Source organism: Dicentrarchus labrax, unplaced genomic scaffold (genome assembly GCF_905237075.1).
Source record: "Dicentrarchus labrax unplaced genomic scaffold, dlabrax2021, whole genome shotgun sequence".
Classification (NCBI taxonomy): domain Eukaryota; kingdom Metazoa; phylum Chordata; class Actinopteri; family Moronidae; genus Dicentrarchus; species Dicentrarchus labrax.
Genome location: NW_026136713.1, coordinates 28,962,869 through 28,989,462, shown reverse-complemented (window position 1 = coordinate 28,989,462; position 26,594 = coordinate 28,962,869). Strand labels below are relative to the sequence as shown.

Below are 26,594 nucleotides of genomic sequence, written 5' to 3'. Positions count from 1 at the left end.
AGTGTCACCTACCTTAATACAGAAATGATGACAGATGAGAGTGAGAGTGAGAGTTTCTGTGAATGTGACAAAAGCAGAGGAGGAGTGGGCTAAGTTGGATGACACCACGTGGAGTTACCTCAAAAGAGTCAAATATTGCTTACAGATAATTTGAAGTAGTCTTTAAATCAGCACTGTTTGACATATCAGGACAACTGGGATGGTGACAGGAAACCATCCAAAAAATCTGATGCATTCAGAATTGATCTAACACTTTACTTGACTGTGTTGTGTTGCCTGTCAAACTGAGTAGTAATACAAACTCTATAGGCTGGACTTAAATAAAAAAAAAACACATAAGGTTAGATGCTTTTTCAGCCCTCATCCTGTTATTATTTACTTCCCTGCTACCGTAAATCTCTGGAGCACACCCTCTCTCTCTCTCTCTCTCTCTCTCTCTCTCTCTCTCTCTCTCTCTCTCTCTCCAGGCATCATTCACAAGTGGATATAACGTTGTTTACTTGATGTGACATGAATTGTGAGTTGTTACCTTTTTACTTTTATGTGTTTTTTATGCAAAGTTGCTTTTAACTAAGCTGTAAAGAATATTTTAGGATTTAAATGTTCAGAAGGGATTTAAAAGGCGTCTACAGCAGCCTCAAAAAGGTGTTAGATGTGTTCATGGCTGACATCACTTTATACACACAAGTATCACATGGTATTAATGGTATTTTGTAATTAAGTATTTCATTTTTGAAAGAAAATGTGAATTTATTAGTCATTAGTATCTGACCTATCCTTAATTTAACTTGCTGCTTAAATAAAGCTTAAATAAGATTGAGCTAAATTAAATGTTTGCTCTGTGTGCGAGGGGCTATAGGAGGCCTGAGCAACTGTTGAATACCTCATTGAATACTGAATATTCACCACAAGTGTACGAGTGTACTTTTGACATTTACACAGGATAATAATGCTATAGTGCAGATAAATCATCCGCACACAAAAGTGAAAGAACTGAAATTAGCTTAATTGTGTGCCATGACACAATGATATGGGTGAACACTCTGTGTGTGTGTGAGTGAAGAGAAAGAGAGAAGGAAAACGCCTGCAGGCAAAGAATGAATAGGACGTGGAAATGGGGAGGGGGGCAAACACAGAGCAGGTCAAAATGAACACCATCTGGGTACATGAAAGGGAGGTGGTGGTGGGGGGGGGGCTGAAACAAAACAAAAGCACCAGTTCTGCCAGCATGTAGCATGCGACGCCACAACACCGCCACCTTTAACGCTGTAACCCCCCCCAATCAGGTGGAAGAGGACTAGTATGGCTCGCCATCACTCATGCAGTCCCCCCCCCCTCCCTTCTCTTATCCCCCTGTGGGTTCAGATCATTGCCAAAGGAGCCACAGGCCACTTGCAGCCTGACAGTCAGCTCCTCTAATGGGCCTGGCTGTTTATTTTGTACTGCTTGGAAGTGGATTAGCTGGAGGTAATTATGGTTAATGATCTGCCCGCCTCACCCCGCTGATCTGTAGTCACCCGTTTGCTTGGCTAGTAGCAGCGCATAGCCACCGGCACCATTAATATGGGATAATGTTACCTATTAGAGCTGCAAAAGGGAAAGGGGAGATGGAGATTTGTCAGATGGATCAGGGTGTGAAGGGTTTCAGAGCAAAATGACGTGGATCCATTTTGGAGTGAAAGTGATGTTCAGCGAGGTTCAAGGAGCTTTTCAAATTACAATTTGATTACGTCCTTTGACATGCTGTTGTTTTGTAAGGAAAGGCCTCAGAGCAAAAGCTATTAACTTTGTGATTAACTTTGTCGGGGTATTCCACAGTGGGATTTGGTTTGAAAGCAGTATTCATTTTATAAGCTGTGTTTGTCATGACTTTAAGTGCTGGATGTTTCAACTCAGACTGGGTTTGATTGTTGAAAAGCCAAAACATTTGCTGAGATGGATCTCTTTCTGGCTTTTGGTGGCATTTATTTGGAGTTAATTACTGTATGTTTCAGTGTGATTACATTTGTTTTGTCATTTGTCCGTCAGTAATGTTTAAGTGGACATAAATTCATGCACATGTTGATATCCACAGGTCATTCTGCAAACAGAAATAAGCTTTATATGCTGGATTTATCAAATACATATATATGTAAAATATATTAAATTATATCAATCTTGAGTTACGGCCTATTTTATATAATCCAAATGTAATCTATATCCTCTGTTCTACTCCCTGTGCAATTGTGCAAGAACAGAACAGAAATACAGAGTTAAATCTTTATATCAACTTTTCATGATCTAAGAAAATAAAGAAGGCCCTGTCTTCAGCTTTGTGACAATGCATTTTTCAGATAATCCAATCGGTCTTTAAATTAAATTTGTTTATTTAAAAAATAAAATACTTATACAAGCTTACAATTTTACATACAAGTACCTTAGAAATTGTACCAAAATGAAGGAAAGGGGCAACACTGTGCTATTTGAGCTCCTGTGACGCTGAAATAACGCAGAAAGGCAGTAGTACAAGGAAAAGAAATGAAACAAAAAGAAAGTGGTAGATTGTTTCTTTTGGCTTTAGTTATTAATAAGCTAGCTGTTTATTTTGGGATCACAAAATAATAAGACACATACTTTGGACTGGTTTGTTATGTTTGGCATGTAACGCTGTTGTGAAATTGATCAGGAAGTAAAGTTCGTTTGAACTGGATTCCCTAATAAATTATTATTTTATATCTGTGTATAATCTTAAAGAGTCAAAAGTGAAACACCTGTCATAGAAAGGTTATCCAGTGCATTTCAAAGATATTGGCAACATTTTAGTATTTTCATTAATGATAAATTAAGGAGTGCTTCCTTATTTAAAGGGGTTTTATTTTCTCCTAATAATAATGTAATAAATCGCAATAAAGGTCATAACAGGTAAACACCAGTTTGTGTTAATAATGACGTATGGTCACAAGGACATAGGAGGGATTTTTTACCCTAATTTTGAAACGGATGTTGTTAACGGTTACATTTAAGAGTAAAATGAAATCAGGAAATGTTCCTGAGTTATAGCCAATGCAATTCATGGTCATCCTAAACAGCATTATGTATTATGGGAACGTGAGACTCTCTCCTTTAAAACTAGACATGCACATACACACACATACTGGTTAGACAGTCAGTCAAGTAAAAAGGCAGAGAGCGACATAAAAAAATGACGTCTTGTGCAACCCACTTTTTTTTTCACATTCATCCATCTTGAAAATGCACCAGTAATAGCAACAAAGTGGTTTTTCCCCCCAAAATGAAGTTTTACTTAATCAAATCAAGGGTCAGAGAAACATATCTTCGCGTGAAAAGGACAGGACACATCAGGGTTAAACCGATTACGTGCTGTTAAACAGGCATTTCAGAGTCTCCATCTCAGACACATTTTCCTGCCTTTTCCAGTAATTTTTGAAAGCCTTCAAGCTGTAATAAAATATCACTTTTTGTGCATTTGTGCATTAAACACTCTTGGTCTCATTGCATTTTTCTGATGATAATCACATTTCCTCCGAACCCTCCCCCTGGTCTATTCCCATCTCCCCTTTTAAAGCACTTTGCTCCTGTTTCAGTGAAGATGACACTGACTTGGGGTGAGGGAGGGGAGGGGAGGGTGCAGGAGGCTTTGGCTAACGGTTCCAAATGGAAAGCTTTAGCTGGGGCCTCGTTCTGCAGGTTACGTGGCGTCACGTCTCATTTTGACTGAGCTGGAGAACAGGCCGCCCCCCACCACCACCCTCTCAGGGACCCTCGTAAAGTGCTCTGATGCTTCATAATGCAGATCATTACCCAGAATGCTGTGGAAGACCCCAAGTCCCCACTTAGACGCCGAGCCTCCCAGAGCCCCCGCCGTGTTATGTATCCCTGCAGATCCCCTGCAGACGCTCTGATTGTCCATTCCTGCCCGCCGTCGCCTTGCCAGCACCAGGGTTTATTGACACTAAGTTGCCCCCACAAGGCGGTGTTAATACGCACGACAAAGACGTTTCTTTTCCTCTGTGTCAACCTGAAGGTGCTTACAAGCCGCAGGTTATTGAAACATGGAGCCATAAAGCTAACAGAGATATGACTTAAGATGTGATTGCACCAGGTGACCGATGCATGAGTGCAATCAAGTCATAGGCAATGATTTCAAAACAAGAACAAGGGGCTGTGAAGCTGGGAGGGAGGCAAAGGCCTTATGAGGCTCCTGACTGCTGCAGACAGTAGGGGTGAGGTGATTGGACTGTCAGAGTGAGCGCAGAGCAGCAGCACACACGCTCATGGTTGACTCTGGCCTTGAAAACACTTTTTTGATGTGTTGGACTTTGCTTTGTCTTGAACCTATTTTTTTGGCTTTTGTCTCTCTCTTGCCTTTCTTTAAAAATGCACTGTTCTCCAGCGGGAAGAAGAGTCGTTCGGAGCAACCTACTGATGTGGTATACAGAGATCTGGATCTTGTGACGTATGCTGAATTTAAGTCCGTTTTTTTTTTTACTATTTTATTTTGTTGTTGTTGTCTGTTCATTTGTAATTCTTTAAAATGAAGATTGAGTCGCTCATAGCCTCAAAGTTGCTCTGACACACTGCGGAAATGTGCATATTAAAGCCTCCTAAAGTCAAATGGTAAAACATTCAAAATCTCTATTTCTATTGTCAGGAACTGAGCAATAATGTTCTCAGGACTCTAACCACTTGAAGAATCCTTACTCTGCTCTTCGAAGGCATTTCACATTTTTTGTTTTTCTTTATTGATGAAGATGATGTCCTCGTTCTTAATCCTGCGTACTAAACTCTAATTGGTTAAAAAAAATTCTAAAACAGATGCCATTGGGCACAACACCGAACATGTGAATTGCTGAATGTATCGAAAGTGGGAAACAAGGCATTATTTTACTTCCATTGAATTTGAACAGCTTTGATCACACAGTAGCGTGAACATTTTTTTGTGTGTGCCTAGAAAGCTTGTAAAAGCCCAGCAATGGCCTTCATAATCTTACAAAATCCTGTGAACATGTACAAATTTGAAAATCACAAGATTTTCACAGCAGTAAAATGTTACGTGAAAGCCAATATAACATCATATTTAACTATAAGGATCTTTGAAGTAAGACTCGATCCAAAAAGTTCTGAAGCATTCGGAGCCTGCTAATTTCTGGACGCAGATATCTGGAAGATATCAGATATTTTTGAGGATACGATTATCTGGGCCTCCATCACATGAGTATTCACATTGTCCTCCAGCAATCATTTATTCATCCGCACACTTAGAAACAACACAGCGGATGCTTTGTTAACTCTTTCCTTACCTGGCCTCTGTTGAGCGAGCACAAAGAGGGCTTCAGGTGTTGAGAAAGAGGGAGAGAGAGAGAGAGAGAGAGAGAGAGAGAGAGAGAGAGGAGGAGTGGATTTAATCAAAGCTCTGGCATCTGTATCCGATTCATCTTGTCAATGTTGCACCACCATCTTTGCCCCAAACCAAACCCCCAGCATGCCTTGCCAGCCACTTTAATTACTTTTCCTTTTGCGTGGAATGGCGACCCGCAGAATTGACAGACAGGTGCAGCGATCCTGATTAATTAAAATAATAAAGAGCGGGAGAGGACGAGGAGGGGGAATATCAATGTGTGGACATTTCTCTCTTGATGGGCAAGCGGTGAGGGGACGTCAGACCGGGGTGGGAGCATTGATTTACTTTGTGACAACAGGGTGGCCTTCGGGCTTGACAGGGCTATGTAGAAGAAAGGCATGGAGTATAGGGGGAGGACACGGGGAGGTGGGGGTCTCATTCACATCCTCAGGGCCTCAGTTTCACTCCCAGTGTGGGGACATGAAAACCCTCAGTGCCTCAGCAGCTGCAGTGTCCCACTCTGAAAACACTGGTGCCATCACACCTATCAACATGAGATGGAGTTAATAAAATCCACCTCCTGGGATTCATCAGCTCTAATAGCCATATATTATTTCACCAGACAAAGGAAACATCTCTTTGAATGATAAGCCCTAAGAGATTGTATACTTATTGTCACATCCCCTTTACATATTGATACCACATAATGTTTGTGGAAGGTATCGTGGACTCACGATGGGAATAAAAAGAAAATACAGAAGTGTTTTGTCAATGAGTGAATGTGGCCATAGATATTGCATTTTAGTCATTTAGTCATGTTAGTTTGGAGCTTACATCAAATCAGCTGAAAACATGATATATGCATGTAAACTCTTGCCGAAGAACAATGACTCAGATTTTTTTAAAACATTGCTGGACAACATCCAAAGTTATGTTTTTAAGTAATCTGATGTTTTAATAAAATTACAAATACAATTTTAAGGATTTATCCTCTATTCTAAAGCCAGAACTCAGTTAACAGCCATATTGTACTGTAATCTCATTATTTTCCCAAAGGCATCATTTTTCTAAGGGAACCAAGTTCAACTCATACTGTAACGTCAGCATTTAATCCAGGGCCCAGCAAGGGGACACTTGCAGTATAACATCCACCCATATTGTGGGCTGAAACCTGAGAAGTGTAAGTTTGTGTGTGTGAAAGCTGACCTGCAGTGCCCACATCCTCAAGCTGACACTTTAGAGCTGCTCTGTCTCAGCTGAGCGTGTCAGAACAACAGAGATGTGGAAAAGACCGGCATGTTTACCACCTCTCTGTGAAATCAAATACAAGCTGCTCGCAGTGCCCCGGCCTTGTGAAAGCAACAGATTGAGTCGCTCACAGCTTCAAAGTTGCTCTGACACGCTGCGGAAATGTGCATATAAAAGCCTCCTAAATGCCTCTGATTTGTTTCACAGGTCAGTGTAAATATTGGTGCTAATGCGTTGAGAAAGTGCCCAACAGCTGCATTTTGTGTGTGCGGAATTAAATTTGATTCCATAGCAAAAAAAAAAAAAAAAAAAAAAAAACATGTTGAAATGAAAATGAAATAAAAAGGTACATATAACACAATTATCTTTCACAGTTTGGCTCAATATTGAATTGCTACAGCATGGCATGCACATGCTAACAATTCCAATGCTAACTAAAATAAAAGTATGGAATTTTAAAATAGGAAACAAAAAAAAAAATGAAGAGCTTATAAAATATGATGCACTGTTATGCATTAAACAACCCAACTGTATTTAAAGTTGTCAAACAGTTGCACTTTGGCCAATTACAACAGCAGAATGCTACTTGAACATGAATGCATCAGAAATGATAATCCATTTATATGTTGTAATAAAAACTGTAATAATAAAACACTAATGGGGGCTATTTTTAAGTACATTTAGCTAATTATACCATGTAATTAAGTGAAACTTTCAATGCAAGACGTTTACTTGTAATGGAATCGGCATTTGTCCGACGGCTATCTTCTATACATAAAATTAAGATTATAGACACAAAACAAAATATATTTTATATAGTTTTCATGAAAGTACTTAACTAAATGTAGGTCCACTGCAAACACTAAAATTCTGCTCACATGCTTAATAAGTACTTTTACATTTGATGAGTGTATTTTCCTGATAATCTTTTTATATTTTTACTAGAGAAAAACATTGAATGTAGGACTTTTAACACTATAAAGTATTCTGACATTGTGGCACTGCTATTACTTTAGAAGAGTACTTCTCCTACCACCGGCCCTTTGGGTAACTGTGTCCACCAAACAGTATGGTTTGTGACAGGTCGATGCCATTCATGCTGACTGGTGTCTTCACAGCTGTAATCTTTGTTTGAAATAAGAAGTGTGCCTTGGCAACTGAGAGCGCTATACGCCACCTTATGGACAAACGATGCTCAGCATGTTCAGTGATGCCGCTCACAGTTACTCATGTTCACTGAGCTGAGAGCAGCTGTACCGGATCATGATGACTGATGGTAACCAGTGACTGCTTTAGAATAAATGGATTTTTTTTTTTTCTTTTCTGCTTAAGTCACATTTTCTTCCCCTCTCATTCAAGCCATGTATCTCACTCACCACAAGATCCTATGCTTTGATAAATGCCAAAATTGTGTGATTTTTGGGGAGAAAGTGAAACGTCTTATCAGTGAAAGTAAGTATTATGATTATTCTTATTCTGCAGAGGCTGCAAGCTGATTTTCATCTCAGAGAGAAAATCTAAATGAAATACAAGACCAAAAGTATCACTAAATTAGGTTTTAATAATCAAGTTCCACATCTTCATTCTTTAACAAGGGGATAATACTACACTATAAAAGAGAAGAAATTGATTTTCACTGTGCTTATTAATGCAGCAAAGTCAAAAGCTCTCAAAGCAGCTGGCTATATGATATATTCATAATCAACTGCACTGATGTACTGTATAACGCTCTTAAACGGCGATGGATCGGGCAGGAAATGAAACAAATTCGATTGGCTTTCTGCTTCGTGTCTGAAGATTGGCTGCTTTGTTTCCTTTTGATTGGTCAATTAAAAGTGCGCTTCCACTTTCGAAGCCCGGGCCCATTACAGAAAGTAATTTCAAGAGCCAAGCTGTTTGCCCTGCGCTGTCTGCCACGAGGAATTCCCTCTCCACTTTGGTGAAGTCAGGCCGAGCGAGAGAGAGTTGGTAATATTAGCTCGCGTTTTATTGAGAGATCCATTAATCGTAGCCTTGTGCCGCTGACCCTTTGACCCTTGCTGACCTCCGGACATCATGTTACCGGCCGGGCAAACTGGAGTTAAAGCCAGCAGGGCACACACAGCTCCCCTAAAAACTAATGACAGTTTTCATCTCACTGGTTTGTCTGTTTTGATTTTCATTTGTCCTATTCTCACAGCAATACTTGGTATTATTAGTGAGACATGGCATCTGAAGAGTGTTTCCTTTCCCTCGAAACTTATTGTATTTTTAATAGTGTTTAAGAGTCTTAAGGGCCTAAGGGTCAAGAAACTTCCCCAAGTATAAAAATGCCAATCAATAAAAAAATTAAAGATAAAATATGTTATCTGTGTTGTATGAATGTGTATTGTTATTCTTGTATAATGTCAAAAACTGTATCTAGATTGATTTCCTGTTTGCCACCATTGATTGCTTGAAATGTTTTTTATCTTGAGATCCCACATACCATGACAACTAAACAAGAAAACTTAAATCCACGAAGCAGTGGCAGTGTTTACTGTAAACATTAGACAACTTTATTGTTGCAGTGGGTGGTATTATTTTGCCAGTACCAAATAAATATGTAAAACGAGGAAGCCTTACAGGAATGAATAAAGCACTGCTTCTTTTCCTTTTTGATATCCAAAACATTAAATTGCAACAGCGGCTGTGTTTCGTCCGTGTCTGTTTTAATTAACATACAGAGGGTGTCAGCAGTCTGAAAGATGACAAATCCTTTTCCAGAGAGCTACTTCAGGGCAAAAAAAAACATTAAGGCAGCAAGAAAGCGCACGCATTAGGCAATGGAAAATCATCCAGCCAGGTGGGGTGGGGTTATGTACAGTAATATACCCCCATTAAGTATCCTACTTATCTAATGCTACCATTAAGTATGCCACGTCTTTAGCAGGAGCGTAGAATTTCATTGAGATAATCCTGACGTGGCTGCAAGGATTGTGCGCAAATGATGCTAATAATACGTGTTGACAATGCGAAACCTTTATAGAAGAATACTTCATTTCCACTTCTTTGACAAGCTATTTTCGAAGATGATCGCTGAATACATTTATTGCAGCTTTATGACGGGTCATTTAGGAAGTATCATTCCTCCAGTACTTTACAGAATCTCTTTATCAGCTGTCGAGCGCCCCACAATAGAAGACTTGTGTAACTTTATATACGCCTTTGTCTGATGGCTACATAAACTGCACTCTACCTGTTTTTCGACAGCCGAGGCCTGGGCCCAGGACGGGCGTTGAAAGCAAATACCTGATTGTATTAGTGTCTCCCCTTTAAGCTGTTGTCACCTAGCTGACCGATTATGGGCAATTACCTGCTCTGTCGGAATCCTAGCCGAATAGATTGAATTCAGATTGATTTTCGCCCAGGAAAGAGGAGGGAATTTAAAGCCTTTTTTAATTGGGTATTTGGTGTGTGCTGATCTGAACACCGTGGCCTTCCCAAGGGATCCTTTATGGGCCAATAATGGCATTGGAGTGGGGGGGTGCTGCAGTCTCGTCTGCCGACTCCCTCCCAAGGCCATAACCCTGCATTTGCTCTGAGTGCTTTTCTATTATGCATTGATAGTTGAGCATCAATCAATAAGAGGGGAAACAGAAAACCCAGCGAAACCAACTTCTTAAGTGTAAAATGCCTCTTAATACCCGGGGCCTTTCAAACAACTTAACCTGGACGCTTTTTACCCTCGCCCTTCCTCCCTCTGCTCTTTGAGGGACACTTACCGGCGCCTGGCGACACAATGTTTTATTTAGGAGGGCTGGAAATGTGCAGCTCTCAGGTGAAAATGTACCGCAACCCTCTGGTTATACCTCGGCCATACATCACTGTGTGTGTGCAGGCACAGAAACAGACGTACGGAAGCAAAATAGATGATTGCATTTCCATTATATTTATACGTTTTGTTTTTCTCCTGTTCTGAAAAACCTTTGTGAAAAAAGACCTGTTAAACATATCAACAAAGTAAAATAGGCAGTGGCCTTTCATTGACTTGGCTTGTTTGATTTTACAGAAAAAAATATCAAAAATAACCATCCTCAAGGTTGATAAGGTCAGCAGAAAGCCATGATCATATTATGAATGTAGCATGTCTTGAAATCTAATCCCATAAATGATTTAAAGATGATACTAAAAAGATGGCTTCTTTACATGAAATTTGCAGTTGTTTGAAATGAGAAAAAAAAAAAGAATTGGCAACAGAGTCACCTTTCACATGACCAATGCCCCATTTAACTAAACTGGGACAATTCCGGGAAGGAAAAGGGAAGAAACTAAGTCTAACCCGCAGATAAGAGGGGCGGTGGGGATCGGACCCCCTCAATGGAAGAGATAAGAGGGAGACAGTCACAGCAATGGCCAGCCACATAATACACAAGCCCACCTCTAGCCGTCTAAATCTCCCATCAGCACCGGTCCCCAACGGCCCTCCTGTCACCACTAATGCACCTTTTCCTATAGGACGAAGCCCCAGATGCAGTAAGGTTATCTGGGGCTTTGCAGGATTTCTCGGAATTGGCAAGTTCACCTTTCCTTTAGTCCAGATGACAGGAGATGATACAGTTGGGGGGCGATCGATTGTGGGTCGCAGTGCACGTCTTCGTTCAACATCTTCGATCTTCGTCAACTGCTGATTACTGTTTTTACATATCGCCAGGTTAGGAAGTGGACGGCGGATAATAATAAAAAAGATAATTTAGCAACGACAAGGTGTTACACAGCATTGGTGTGAGGGAAACTGATTTCCCAGAAAGCATTAGTCCCTACTCCGTGCAAGTCCTCTGTGACATCATAGCCCCTAGTACACCATTAAAACATTTCTGTGTGAATGATTAATTATCCCAATAAAAAAACTACCACATTCTAATGGCATAATCGTTTGGTAGTCAATGTTAAGCATATTAAAAACTGTCATTGTCTCCTATTGAAAATGTCAGCATCACCGCTGTTGAAAGTCAAAAATATTAAGCTGGTTGGGGGGAGCTGTGGGGGGGAGCTGTGTGGGGGGTGGGGGTATGCATAGAGAGGATGCCCCCAAACTACTTTGGTTACACAAACTTTGTTTTCGGCCTCAATGCATCAGAGCCCTCTCCCTTCGTCTGCCATCTGCTGCTGAAGAATCTGTTTCACTCGATGAGCCAAGCCCAGCCTTTATTGGTCCTAATGGCACTATCAGCTGAGCCGCCAAACCCAATTACCTTTTAAAAAGGGAGGCCACCCCAGCTAATCATGGCTGCCTAACCTGATTTGCCTGTGATGAAGAGACGGGATAAAGAGCAGTTAATGGAGGGAGAATGATCTCACAAATACAAAAAACTCAATTCATTTCTCCAGGAGAGCAATCTGTCCGATTCAGCGGTAATGGAGTGGAGATTCATTAGTCCTCGGGCCTTAGTAGTAGCACCGTCCCCTTATCAAGTGAATGACAAAAGAATATTCAGGGTGCTCCTCTTGTAAACTTCATGTTGTTGGGTAGGCACATAGAGAGGTGCCATGTTGGTTACTGAGGATGGATGTCGTAATTGGGGGTTATTTCTTCATGTTTTCAACCTCATCAAACAACCAAGCACAGGGAATAAGAAGACAATGGCGCCAGTTGTCAGTTTTTCAATGGTAAAAGACTTGAATCTATCATAATTAACGCCAAATGCAAGTATCGCTACATTTTATGTTTCTCTTTTTTAAATGAGGCAATAACTGGACTGGTGCAATTTATAAATCTGTTCATATACTCTTTGCTTCTAGCTTGTGTAAGAGTGCTGCAAATGGTTTGAAACATGCATATTTAATAGACTGTTTCCCAAACATTTAGTAACATTATATTACTGGTAATGTGATGTAAGCCAGCTTTTTATTATGTTGAACCAGGGTTGAGCCAAAGTAAGATAAGATAAGATATACTTTATTGATCCTACCGGGGAAATTCGCTTGTTGTAGCAGCTCAAGATACAAGACAACACAATAGATAAGAAAAATACACATAGTTACAAGTAATAGTTACTATCAGTGATTTCAACTGTAATCACTCTGGAGTAAAACATGGACTTCAAGTGTCTGTTTGCTAAGTTTGATTGATGTCCAATGTCCATGCACAAAACCAGAGCTCTCAAAAGGTCTTCTTCGTTCAGTACCCAGGCCTAAACTGGAGCTACGTGTCAACCCGAAGACATCCAACATCCGCTCTGTGCTCCAGCAGACTCCAGTCTCATTCACACGCATGTTCCCTTGATGATGTAAGCGACACGCATGAATGACCAATTGATGCCAAGAATGTCGTGCAGGGGATGAGTCACTGAGAGCATGGGGTGAAGGACAGCGATGACCTGACCTCCCCCAACCCTGTTCAATCCACACAGCACTGCAACTTTGGCTTGGCCTGGTCCAGATATGATCCAGAGGACGTCGGCTAGATGGGGCATAGGGCCATAGCCAGGGTTTGCAGACGGACATTAGGCCAAAGCCAGAGTTAAAATCCTATTAGTTTGAGTTGGGAATCGGATTATCGTCGTCGAGAATCACTCGTCTGGCAACTAGGGTCTAATTTACGCCAATCAACGGCAATTATTGAGGGGAAGGGAGCCCCTATTAGAGAGCCTCATCCACTTAGTCTAATGAATGGGGAAGATTCAATCTTGGCTGTGGAGACGCATTGGAGAGCTGCAGCTGAACGTGACTGCACCAGCAGGCTAAAGAAGAGCTGCTGTTATTTATCAATGGTGGGGTGCTGTCAGAGCAAACATGCGTTAGCCATGGGGCGCTAGGCTCTGGTTTCTGATGGTCTGGGGGCACTCTGTCCTGTAAAGCGGTTAGTGTCTCTTACAGCCCATTATGTCTATATCGTACTTGGAAAGACATGTGCCTATGTGTACATCGTGTGTTAAGTCCAGGCAGTGGGATATTTTATTTCCCTCCATAAATCATATACTTGGAGGTCTACAATGTTCACTTTAGAGTAAATTTGATGTCCAGATGGCATGAGTCTTAACAGAATACTGTGAGTGGCCTGAAATGTATGTGTTCTGGTTTGACTACACATATTTAATGAGGATGAACTTATTTTATTGATTTATTTATTGTTATTTTATTTTAAAATGTACACTCTTTTTAGATTTTACATAATGATCATAAAGTAACTCAGTGAGTGTAATATGTGGGTTTTTTTGATGAGGTGAAAATAACTACACCCATGGTTGATATTACCTAATGTCACCTACCCAACCCTGGTGTCTCATTATCTCATATTACTGAGGCCTGTCATGATCATTTCACACTAAAAACACCCTCATATTTGAATGAATCATCTTGCGTGAAGTGTGTAATCCTGAGTTTGTGCACTAGACTTCAGTTTTATTTCCATTCTTACACTGCCCTCTACTGTTACATAAGCAAAACACCTCGTGTGATTATCAGTGGCACTTGACCTGTGAACTAGATGCAAATAGCTTTAAAAATCCTGCACATGGATCAATAAGTGATACTGTTTTTTTTTAAAATCACTCACATGTAAGTGTAATTTGGTAGACTTAAAAATGTGCAGTGTTAAATGTTGGTTTAGAAAGCCTGTTATTTGTGTATTGATCATAATATAAAATGGCGTGGGCGGAAGCAAAAGTAAGATTGTTTGTGGCTATCTCCAAATTACATCAAACCCTGTTTCATGACCTGTTGCATGCTAGTGACGTGCTCCTGTCCTGGTGCCTCAGTAACTTTCTTTAGCAAAAATACATGTTAAATGAAAGAAAAGAAACGTTTCTGTCTGAGTTTGGTTGAGATGTTTGTGTCCTGAAAATTTCTCTCAGTGGGGGGAATTCCACTGCCTTTAATGGCTTTCAGTTGGGGTTTAGCTTTTCCAAACTGGTGAGAGGGTGCAGACGGCAGTGCACAAGGTTATTAATAACAGCAAATATTTCCAGAGCAGTTTCGCTTTATGATTTTTCCATGCCGAACAAACAAGCCCACAATAGCTAGATAAACTTTTCAGCTTTTTCTCTTGCAACTACGCCTTCGTCATTTACATACATATGTACCGCACAAGGATTGCACTGTGGAAACATAAATATCTGTTGTGTCTACTTCCTGACCCCTTAACCCTATTTATATCATTGTCTTGACTGTTTGTAAGGCAATTACACGTGTCCCCTTTCTTCTATCCTATGATTACTCTAGTAGAGTGCCAGCTAGATGCTTTAAATGGATTCTGAAACTTAATGATGACAGCGCTCAAGTTATCATTCACAAAACACCAATAGTTTCCACAGACATGTGAACCATAAACTAAATGAAGAAATCTCCCCACAAAAAAAAGAAAAAAAAAAAACAAAGAAGAAGCTGCTTCTCTCCCAGCTTCATTAATGGGAAAACCGAGTTGTGGTTAAGGTCACACACTCAAAGTCAAGTGACTCATCTTTTTCCTTTGCCTTTGCTGCTTATGGGAAGATTAACAGGAGGATGAAGCATGCAAACTCATTTCAGACCACGTCCTTTCCCTTTTCAAGTGTGACTGATCAGAGCAGTCAATTCAAACCTTGTCCCTACAATCTGCGGGGGTGTTAAAACCATATTTGTTCCTGTGGTGACCTTCACTTCTCGCTGGCCGTGGGCTGCTTGTTCCATTTTACTCTTACGCTTTTGTAATTGTTAATCATTGCTCCCTCTGAGGGTACTTCATGGTTAGAGGGGGGAACCAAAAACACTGAAGCCAGTAGCCTTTCGTAAAGACCCTTTAACACACAAAACGTTTCGATTCTGGCAGTTGCCTGTACATAAGCAATGTCAAGCAACTAACCACAGGCAGCCACCCCCTCACACCCACTGCACGGAGAATACGCCATATTGCTGCAGTGATGTAGATAGCAACATGGCTGGAAAAAACTTACAATTAAATAGCTAGCACCACTAATACCAGCCACCAATACTGGACTATGCTGAAAGCATTGTTTCTCAGCTTTTTTTTTGTCACGCTCGAAAACAAAAAGTCCCACCCCACGTAAACTGATTTATAGATCCTTAACAATACTGGGGGAGTAACAATTATTTAATGAAGGAAATGATTCAGGTCAGCTCGATAGCATCGGCACATTCAATACTAAACTAAAAACAACTAAACCTATGTTATAGGTTTTGCTGAGTTGTGTACTTAAATTATCTGAAATATTTTCGACAGAGTTCAAACCCAGAGAAATCTATCATTTTATTCAGAATAAAATAAAAAATAAAACATTAACATCCGTGAACATGATTTCTGCCTGAGTCATTTCAAACTGATTTTCATCAGCAATTATGGTTGTTTAATAATGAATGAGAACAACTCCCATAATCCTACGCTTAATCCTTCACGACATCTTCACCAAACTACGTCTTTAGTTAATGTTCTGATGTGAGCGACCCCCCTAGCGGCAGAAATTACACACTGTGAGTTTAACCAATGTATCATATCCTCAGTTCAATAGGGCACAAGGTCAGGATCAATTACGCAATTCTTATTTTACTGCTTCGCATTCTGGCTGCAAATTCTACTCTTCATAAAGGATGTTTGACCTTTAACATAGTTTATAATGTCAGTCAAACAAAAGACATAAATAAAAGTAAATAACAGAGCATGACAGTGTGAAAACCCCTAAACCTATCAATGTAAGGTGACTTAATACACCAAAGAACACAGCTATTTTAGGTGATCTGGATGCAGGGAAATTCCTAAACTACAAAACTAGTCGCTTACAATTTGACACTGCAGGTACTAAAATAAAAATGACTTCACTGCGCGTATTTAAAGAGTTTATTTTGTCTTAGTGGATACAGACAGAGAGTAGGAGTGTGATCTCTGCAGCAAATATGTCTTCTGGAGGAGGAAGCTGACACTGTGTACCAAGATACCACAACTCTCATCATGTCAGCGGAGGGTGGGAGGTGAGAGAGGAAGCCCCTTTCCGATTACCTTGCACTGAAAATATTCGAAACTTTCACACATATTGATCTCATGAGCCAGAAAATGACTTGACTTGGGTCAAAGGTGCTACTATAAGTGCTGACAATCATAAGCAGTTGTTTTTGTTTCTTTCATGCAGTAGAGAAAAGACATACAACTGTTCAGAGAAAGCGTAGGAAATATACTTTCAATGTGTGAGCAATTGTTCATAGTAATGTTTTAGTATTTGAACGCTGTGCTGTTTTTTTGAAAGCGAAACAATTATTTTACTTCTGGTCTGTCTACAGAATCATTTTATTTGTGTATAGGAGATATCAATGCGTCTATATTTGCTGGTCTAAACTGATGCTCTTATAAGTTTTGTTCTCTCATTTGCATGTGTAGAAATAAATCAGACAGTGAGCAGAAAGCTCCCCCTTGTGGAGAATCTGCTGCGGCCTGCTAAAGGTAAAAAGTACGTTTGTGAGTGAGTTAGATTAGCTAGTTCTGTGAGTTGATGAGTCTGATTTCAGACCTCTGAATCATCGCTCACATGTCAGATTTGTTCAGCGATTTCATTATAATGAATGAAATAAAACAAAGCGCCAATTCAGTCTGACTATCAGGCTATCAGTTAACAAGATCGACGGGGAAGACCCACTGAACACCGTGAGAGAAAAGGTGATCTTTGCCCCTTTTATTTTATATGGGATGAAAGCCAATTGCTTTGCAGAGCATTGTGGGATTCCAACCTTCAATGGCGTGAAAAGCGTTAAAGTTTTTCGTAAATAAGGGCCTTTTGTTGTGAAATCCCATTAAAAAAAAGCAGCTGTGGTACGTTTAGGCTAAGGTTAAGGCTCTATTCCATTTAGTGTAGCAGAACCTTTCCAGTCAACCAATACGGGCAACAGGACTTCCAAGACCACAGGTACACAAAAAGTCACAAACTGTTTGAAAATGGTGTACAATATTTATGAGTTTGCCAACCAGCCCACACACTCACAGCGAGCACTTTGTCGGCTGCCAGCGAGCCTTCATGGTAAGAGTCTACAGCCATGGCGGCTCTGTGAGGATGCACATCGTGCTTTGAGCTTACGTTAAACGCCAGCATCAGCATGCTAACGTGCTCACAATGATGATGCGTAATTATGAATATTAACTGGGTTTTTTTTACCATGCACTTTCCAGCATTCAAGCATTATGACTGGCTATGTGCAGATCCTTGTTGGTAGGATTTAGTGGTGGATCGCAACCATCGAGCTCGCTAAGGAAAGCCAAAACACCTTGATCGCCCTCTGGTGGCTGACTGCAGGAGAGGTCATGAAGCCTGTTGCCTCCATGTTAGCTGATGGGACAAGGACCAAACGTTAAATAAATGTTTTCCAAAAATGGCTTCTGGCATTTAATGTCACGCTTACTATGCCATAAGGCTGCTGCCGTCTTTCGGCATTTGTAGCCAGAGTCTGCGCAGTAGAGACTCAGTCCTCAGGTGTTCATCATGACGTGAAGCCCCCTTTCTATAGCTTCAAATAACTAAACCAAACTTGTAAAAAAAGAAAAAATGATAAGCGTGATGAAAATGCCAGATTTCATATATATAGTTAAGACATTTCAGTCAAAGCCACAAATGAAGCACTCACGGTAGCATTGTGACATTTTGCCAAACGGGGTCGTTCGTTGTGTTTTGCAAACGATCTCTGCACGCCGTCAATCAAACACCTAACGCATGCGCGTTGGACACGACCGAGTTTCTAGGAACTTCTGCACGTGAACGATGAGACTTGTTTTAAAAACTAACATTAACGTTAGTAACGTTAGTAACGTTAGTACAGTTTGGAATAACGTGCTTCCCGAGCACTGTGAATTATTAGCAGTAACTTAGTTTCGGTGGAGGTGAGTTTGGAAATTCTTCTTTGTATAAGCTAAATGTTAAATGTTTACAGCATGAGCTCTTGCGTCTGCCTCTAAAGTAACTTTAGCAGGATTTTGCTAACAGGAGGGATAAAGGTGTTAAAGAGATACAACGTCAGACTTAACGTTCATATTTTTTTTCAAGCAGTAGAAAGTCATATTTGGCGTTTCCGGCCTAGGATATATCTATTATTAGTCTACTATTCTTCCGAATATGAAATTATTAACCTTTCACAACCAGCTAACCTAAGTAATAATTATTACCTATTAACTGGTTACAGCTGGTCGCACTCGATTAGAAAATGGACGCCCTTGAACCTATGAAAGTCTCCAGACTTTGTAACATGTCTGTGTGTGTTGGTCAGTATCATTAAGTTTTTTTAAAGTGTACTTTCAGGTCAGTCATGGAGTACAGTTTTGGTGTTTTCTTTTTTCAGTAATTGTGAACCCCTTCAGGATGTTTGCGGCAGGTCGACCCTTTCGAGGCTCCAGAGGAGGACAAATGCTCTTAAAGAATTTACCTGCCATATCAGAACTGAATGAATCCTATAAACCTCGGTCTGAAGATGTCAGACAAGTGGCAGGTACAGTGATAACTCATTGAATAAATAAGCTCTGGTTTCTGTTGCGGTACAGTAAACACTTTGCTACAGTCAAAATGGAGGAATCTATGAGGGTGTAAAATGTTTCCTTGTTTCACCAACTAAGGTCCTGGTGGCAGGTCAAACGTCTCACCTGAAACTCTGATTGCCAGATACAGGCAAGGTGAGCTCAACGCTGTGTCTTTACTCCATAACCTCGCCCAGGTTTTACAGTTCCACCTGGAATTAAAGGAGACGGTGACCACAGGTAAAGCTCCTCAGCATGTTTGTGTGCATTCAAATTCACTTCAGAGACTACTACTGTTTATATTGGTTGGATGAAGCCTGTTGATTAATTATACTTGGTAATTTAGGTAAATTATTTGTATGTTGCGTGTGTACAAATTCTAATGTGGGTCTTTTTATTCCTGATGACTTCTTTCATAGGTAATATAATTAAATATTACAGTAATTCAGACTAACTTGTTTTAGGAGTGCTGCAGTAAATTTTCTCTTCATGATTGAATTAATTTAATTAGTTACTTGAAAAAACATTTTGCCTACTAAAAATACAAAACCCAAAGATATTTACTATCATAAAAGACAACAAAACGCAGCAGATCCTCCACTTGGAGAAGCTAGAACTAAGACAGGTTTGATATTATTGCTTGAAAGATTACTTTAATTATAATTTATTGTGAGAATAATTGCTGATTAATTTTCTGGTAATCGAATACCTGACTAATCATTTCAGTACTAGGTTGTTTGTTTTTTTATCAAGTAGTGTCTGATAGAACCAGAATAACTGATAACTACTGTATCATCAGACTCTGAGATTATTTTAAACACTGACCAGATTTTTTAATTTAGCCCGGAGTTGAGAACAGTGACATTTTGTAATATAGAATATGGCAATTGTTACTCTTTCATACATCCACTGTACAGTAAAACGAATCAAAATGTCGGATCAATGTACCTCTTACTTGGCTCAAAAAGATCATCAGGCCACAGTGGCCATCCAAAAATGTAGTATTTACTTGGAACGTAAAACTTCCAAGTGAATACTACATCTGCTGACTTCACTGATTATGACTACTTTCACTGAAAGAAGTGGTCAGCATTTCTAAACTTTGGTTAGGATGAAACCTGCAGACTCTCAGCTCTTCACGTGATTCCCAAACTGACTACTTACTCCACATAGTGACAGGTGACAGAGCTGAGGATTTGTCTCCTATCAATTCCTTGTTTTCTCAGGCAACATAGCAGGGCTTTATTTCGCCTTTTGTGTGGTGATTGATGGGGTCGAGTACAAGACTGGCATGGGAATTACCAAGAAGGAGGCTCGGCTCAAGGCTGCAGTGCTCGCTGTGCAGGACCTGCTGCCCACCTGGGAAAGTCAGAAGTCTGTCCTCCCTGAAGCATCAGGTTAGAGTCTTAATGCTGATCAAAGTATAATTTGTTTCAGAATGCTGGTTATGGTTTTCATCATTCAACAGATTGGTTTCCCTCCCTTGTACAAGTAGTGTTGACATTACAGTACATCATAACGTAGTGAGCCAAAATGAGACTTGAGTCCTTTATGTTTTTAAAGGAAATACTGGCTAGACACCTAATGGTAGGTTGGCTGGGCATTCATTCTGTTGCAGTGAGAATAAAATAATACATAATTAACATCATAAAGACACAATTTTAGCAGTTACAGGAGGGTAGAGGACCATTATTGAGACTGGTCGGGAATTACAATTAAAGCCTGACAATTAAAGCAATTGTGTTACAGTAGAGCGTACCATCTTTATAAGGTGGCTCTTCTCTTTGTTCTTTCCATGTCTGTTTCCTTAGGTGTCCCTCCACCCTTGCCAGTAAAAGAGCAGCCCTCCATCTCTGACATCCATCCTTGTAGAGCCATCCACGGTAATTCTGGATTTCTCTATGAAAACACACACAAGGAAGTGAAACAAGGAAGTTCTTAGTTAGTGTAGCTGTATTTCTTGAATGATTGTTTTAGATAAAGTTTAAAGTCAGCACTTTTATCAAATGTTTTTGAAATATTTGAAGAACGTGTGTATGAAGCTAAAAAGGTAAGTGCAGGGAATACTGTACAGACACTAACAACGCTACTGTAGAATATACGTGTCCCTGTAAATATCTCATTTGGGGTGTGTGTGATGACCAGTTCAATTGACACCTAGTTGAATTTTAGTTAGCTTGTTCTTTATTATCTGTCTTTGTGTTCAGAAAGGAAGAATTCGGTCAACCTCCAGATTCCTAACGCTGTCAGGGGTCAGCTCACTAAACTGATGAACAGCCACCCAGAGTTCTCTGCCTGTGCAGGCACCACAGCAGCATTCATTATTCAGACCTGTAAGTCCACTCACAAGGAAAATCTGGGGGATATCCCAGTCTGAAGGTTGGTTATTGAAGAGTTGTACAACAGGTACTTTCATCTGAAACTACTTTGAGTCATGGTTGAATAATTATATTGTACAATAATATAATTAATTTGACATTGGTGTGCACAGTGTAAAGACAGTTGTACATCCTGCCTATTTAAGCTATTGTCATTATCAGATAAGTAAGATTTATGCCAACTAAATTTATACAGCATTTCTCTTCATTAAAAAGGCAAATTACACTAAAGAAGGAAAACACAAATTATGTAATTATAACTAGATTTTGGACAAAAATAAGTTAATGAAATGTATCTTTGCTTCGTCTGGAATGAATCCAGACCTTACAATATATTCTACAGTAGGCAGGGTGAGGTCTTGCAATCCGGTTCATTTGCAAAGCAAAAAATGCTACATCTGTGCTGATGAAGAATTCTTTTAACATCATTATTTTTCCAGGCTATAGTTCATAGGTTTATATTGGATTGCTTCATTTTGAAATATGTTCATTTTGTTCATACCCCATATGTCACTCATAATAAAAGAACAAGAGTTACACATACAGCATTGAGATTGTTGGTGTGTCCTGAAATTATAATGCATTCAAATAAAAATACATTACACCGCTCTGACACTGTCCTTTGTGGAACCTCTGTACAAATTCTTCTCTCCCTCTAGCGGGCGGATGTGAGGTAGTCGCTGTTGGCACCGGGAACTTCAATACAAACGGGAGTGCCTTGTCGAGTGGACGGATTGTCCATGATTCACATGCAGTTGTAACTGCAAGGAGATCACTTATGAGGTTTGTTACCAACATGACCCTGTGTGATTATCCTGTAAATGCAAGTGAACAATGAACATATTATTTTTTCATGTAAGGTAATTGTACTTTATGAATATAATTATATATATATTTTTTTAAAATCAGGATAAATAATATGTTCTATAAAAGTTTTTACTTTGTACAAACCATTTTGGAAGTAATGGAAAATACTGTATTTCATGCTTAGCACCAAACATCTGTGTTTGTGTTTGTCAGCCACACAAGCCTACAAACCTTTTCTGAGAATGACTCTCAATGTGTCTGTATTTCCTGTTTTGTGAAGCAATCCTCCAATGCTCTGAAATCACATGTTTATTTTACTATATGCCTTCTCAAATCTGATTGTCATCATTCACAGGTTTGAAATATGAATGCACAGTCAAGCCAATGTGTCGCCACTAAAAATGCCTCCAATGACTATAGCATGTTTTTAATTTATCACTGGTGTCACACTACTGATGTTTATAGAGGGAAATATTGGTTTACATTTTATGATTCCATTTAGTGCAGCATTATAAAGATTAAGATACAATTAATATTTTAGGAATATGTCATATTTAGAATTTTGTTATTTGAACATACCATAGTTCACACTCACCCTGGGTGCTGTAAATGCACTTCTGCACATATTTCAGATGTTACATAATGAGCCGTTCTCGTGCTGTGCTGTCAGGTTTCTGTACCGACACCTGCTGATGTTCTTCAGCAAAATGGCCAATCTGATGGAGAAGTCGATCTTTGAGCAGAACAGCAGCAGTGGCCTCCTCAGCATGAAGAGTGGCATCACCCTCCACCTCTATGTGAACCAACTGCCAAAGGGTGCTGCTCAGATCCCTTCCAAGCTGTGAGTGTTTGATTATTAGCTTCGTCCTTTTGGAGGGTCCGGCTGCTGTTTTGTCATGAGACACTGGAAGATTTCAAATGCTTTTTCAGCGCTTTGCTCTATTCTCAGGCGCCTGAACCCACTCTCAATTTCGGCATGGCAAGTCAACAATGAGATCAGCCTACACCTGTCAGTGGAGGGCAAGGTTTTGTACTGTTACTTTCTCTCAATTAGGCAATCTTTATTGTTCCTTTATGGTATAAACAACAAAAGGTGCCTAAATGCGTCATGGATCCATATTAAAAATGGCATTGTAACTGATACCTGCAGCTGCATAACTACAAAACGTTTTTTTTTTTTTTTTAAAGGTGTTCTCAGTTTTCTCGTCAACCTTTGATCACTCTACCTCCAAGGTGGTCAGCATGTCTGCCACAGACAAGCTCACTCAGTGGCAGGTGCTAGGATACCAGGGAGCCTTACTCAGCCACTTTATTGAGCCCATCTATGTCCAAAGCATCCTCATAGGCAAGTCAACAAGTTCAATCCCTGGGCCTTAGACTACAATGATCAGGGTTTTTTCCCTGCATAGGGAGACCCTATTCACATTCTATGCTACCTGTCATACTTAATACTCTTCTGTTAAAAACTGACATTCCACAAATAAGTCCAGATAAATTCTCAGACCATGTAAGATATTAACTTTTAAAATACTAAATCCTACAGGTGACTCTGGCTGCAGTGATATCCGTGGGATGGAGATCTCTGTGAGCCAGCGTGTGGAGGGCATTACCTCCCAGCTGCCTATGTTCTACTGCATGATGAGGCCCCACATCAACCTGGTGCCTTCTGTGGCTACCAACAGCACCGACAGTAGCCACTTAACCTACAGTGCCAACTGGAGCGAAGGAGACAGCTGCTTGGAGGTTGTGGATGGCCTGGAGGGCAAGACCATAGAGGAGTAAGGATGACTGTATAAGAGTCTGGCAGTATGATCAATCCCAAACTCTCATCAAATCACTAAAGTCAATTAAAACAAAATTTAGAGTTAAATTCAATTCAAGGTCGAATTTCACTCACTAAGGCTAACCTTAAACACACAGTATATAGAGTTTATCATTTGTTCACAGCATAATTAATGAGAAAGCATAAATGGATGATAAATGGATTACATACTTATTTCAAGATTGAAACAAGGACTCCTGGAAATCTAATGGGCAGGTCAACCATAAACTGTGAGAAGTTAGCTTACGCTAGCTTTGTCTGTGATTACATAAAAACAGTTTCTTTACTCTGATTCTCTTATTGTAGATCTCCCTTTAAGAGTGGCACTGCTCTGGCAAGCCGTCTGTGCAAAGCAGCGATGCTGCACCGCTTTAAGTTGGTGGCCAAAGAGGCCCAGAGGCAGGACCTGCTGGCCACAAGCTCCTACAGAGAAGCCAAGGTAGCCCCAACAGCTCCTGTGTAACATTTCCCAAAGTAACACTTGAGTTACAGCATTGACATATGTTTTAACACCAGTCCACTGACATTTACGTATTTGTTCATCAAAAGCAGGGCCTGTATTTTGAAATTAATCAATACATTTGTGTTTAGTGTAATGATGTCTACCACAGTTACAGTAACAGTCTACAGCTCACTTCATTTTTTATTATCTTATCTTCAGTTATTGTGTGGCCTGACTGTTCAGCCATCTTCAATTAGCTGCAATACAGTTTTTCAAACCATTTTCTGCTTCACCACATTGTTTCACATTTAAAATGGATTTTGTGAAGATCGTTGGTTATTTGTTTCAGTGAAGTTCACTGTTGGGGCCATTGTTATTCATACTCCTATTATTGTTTTGTCACTGAAGAGGATGGCGAAGCCGTACCAGGAGGCCAAGAATGTGCTGAGGGCATACCTATCACAGCAGGGCTTTGGTTCGTGGCTGGTCAAGCTTTCGGTTAGTGATAACTTCAGCATGTGAATAAAACATTATCAGTGGGGGAAAAAACTGCACTTTAGAAGCAATTGTATTCCAAAATGTTAAAACTAAGTTTAATTTGCAAGAAGCACTTGTTGCTGTGGTATTTTGCCGTGCTGGTAATAAGAAGTTTCTGTTGTGGTTTCTAAAGGGATTAAGGTCAATCCCTGCTCATGTCTTAAGAGACATTTTGTGTCTGGGAACTCTGTCTGTGGTCTTTGATTTTCAAAAGAGGAATACAATTTTATACATTTGTATAAAATAGCCATTTTGTAAGCAGACAACTTGTATTGCATCCCACTACAGGCCTTAATACAGGGTAATAGTTCTGCTTCATTCAGTTGATGAAAACATATCCTATTTACATAAAAAAATGCTATTGTGTGTAATGGAAATGACCTTGGAGAATGTGGGGTCATAATGTTTGCATCCTACTCTTAAACTTTGCCTTTATAGTCCAAAGAGCTCTTTAGTATTACAAGTACTTTATGTTATTACTGTTATATAGTAGTTTGGTGACTAAAGTTATTGTTTGTGTTTTCATCTCGTCAAGAAAAGTCACATTTTTGGTCCATATTCACTGATTTGTGCTACAGTAATAGTCACACATGCAAAATACAATGTGCTGTATAAAGTTAGATGGATTAAATGAAGCTTGGATGCAAAGAATTGGATTCAGTCATTTTTAGCAAACAAGGTACTCAAAGAATCATTTTGCATGACGTGTAGTGACATAAGATAAACAATAACAGTATGTTGACAAATTTTAAGAGGGAAATTCTGTGATAAACATAAACATGTTTAAGGTAGGACAGGAAATGTTTGTTTCATGTGCTAGTGTAATGTACCCCTGTCGCTATTGCCTTGAGTTTTTAGTTTAGGTACCTTTTGGTTGGTAGGAAAGGATTGGGACACCCTGAAATGACCAAGTCTAAAAATCTGAGATGACCTTACACATGCTTGTGTTGCTGCTGAGACAGTACCAAAAGGGTTTCCTGACTAAACAGATTATGAGGTTTTATAAATGACCAGGAGCCTGTTCCACTAGCTCAGTACTTCTCAAATAGTGGGGCGAGGTGTCAGGGGGGGCACAACAGGCAGGGGTGACTGACGGAGGAGGAGAGATAGAGAAGTTTCTGACAGGAGTAAAAAGAAAAACGGAGGAGGCTTCAGAGGCAAGAACAGCAAGTAACGGTAACCGGCATAAACCTAATAAGACCAGGAAATATGACGAAGCCTACATAGCCCTGGGTTTACCGTGAATACGGTCGGAAATGAGGAAAGACCTGTGTGTGTTTTATGTTTAAAAACTGTGGCAGCGGACAGCATGAAACCAAACAAATTAAGACAGCACTTGGAGACCTTACACCCCAGTTATGTCAATAAGCCACTGGACTTTTTTCAGTTCAGTTTTCGATGAGTATCGCCAACAGGCCGGTCATTTAGTGAGCGTGGCATCAGTAAATAAAAACGCACCGTTAGCCTCGTACAAACACCGCCACATCGCAAGGTGCAAAAAACCATCACACAATAGCAGAGGAGCTAATACTCCGGCAGCACTGGACATGGTCACAATCATAGGTGAGGAAAGTGCTGAG

At 40.0% G+C, this 26,594-nt stretch overlaps 1 protein-coding gene across 3 annotated transcripts; it reads left to right on the top strand.

Annotated features, from left to right (window-relative positions):
• Window positions 1–477: 477 nt before the first annotated feature.
• adad1 (adenosine deaminase domain containing 1 (testis-specific)) lies at window positions 478–25,650 on the top strand. Of its 3 annotated transcripts, none has more exons than XM_051419729.1 (13): window positions 478–517; window positions 18,857–19,003; window positions 19,128–19,268; window positions 20,255–20,425; window positions 20,840–20,911; window positions 21,236–21,361; window positions 22,066–22,189; window positions 22,884–23,054; window positions 23,163–23,238; window positions 23,402–23,558; window positions 23,757–23,991; window positions 24,342–24,474; window positions 24,886–25,650. In XM_051419729.1, the coding sequence occupies exons 1-13, from the start codon at window positions 511–513 to the stop codon at window positions 24,997–24,999; spliced, it is 1,674 nt and encodes a 557-aa protein (XP_051275689.1). In that variant the 5' UTR covers window positions 478–510; the 3' UTR covers window positions 25,000–25,650. The 3 variants fall into 3 exon arrangements, with proteins under 3 accessions (XP_051275689.1, XP_051275692.1, XP_051275691.1); XM_051419731.1 differs by lacking the exon at window positions 478–517 and adding an exon at window positions 18,290–18,401; XM_051419732.1 differs by lacking the exon at window positions 24,342–24,474 and having other exon boundaries at window positions 24,886–25,010.
• The last annotated feature ends 944 nt before the right edge of the window (window positions 25,651–26,594 follow it).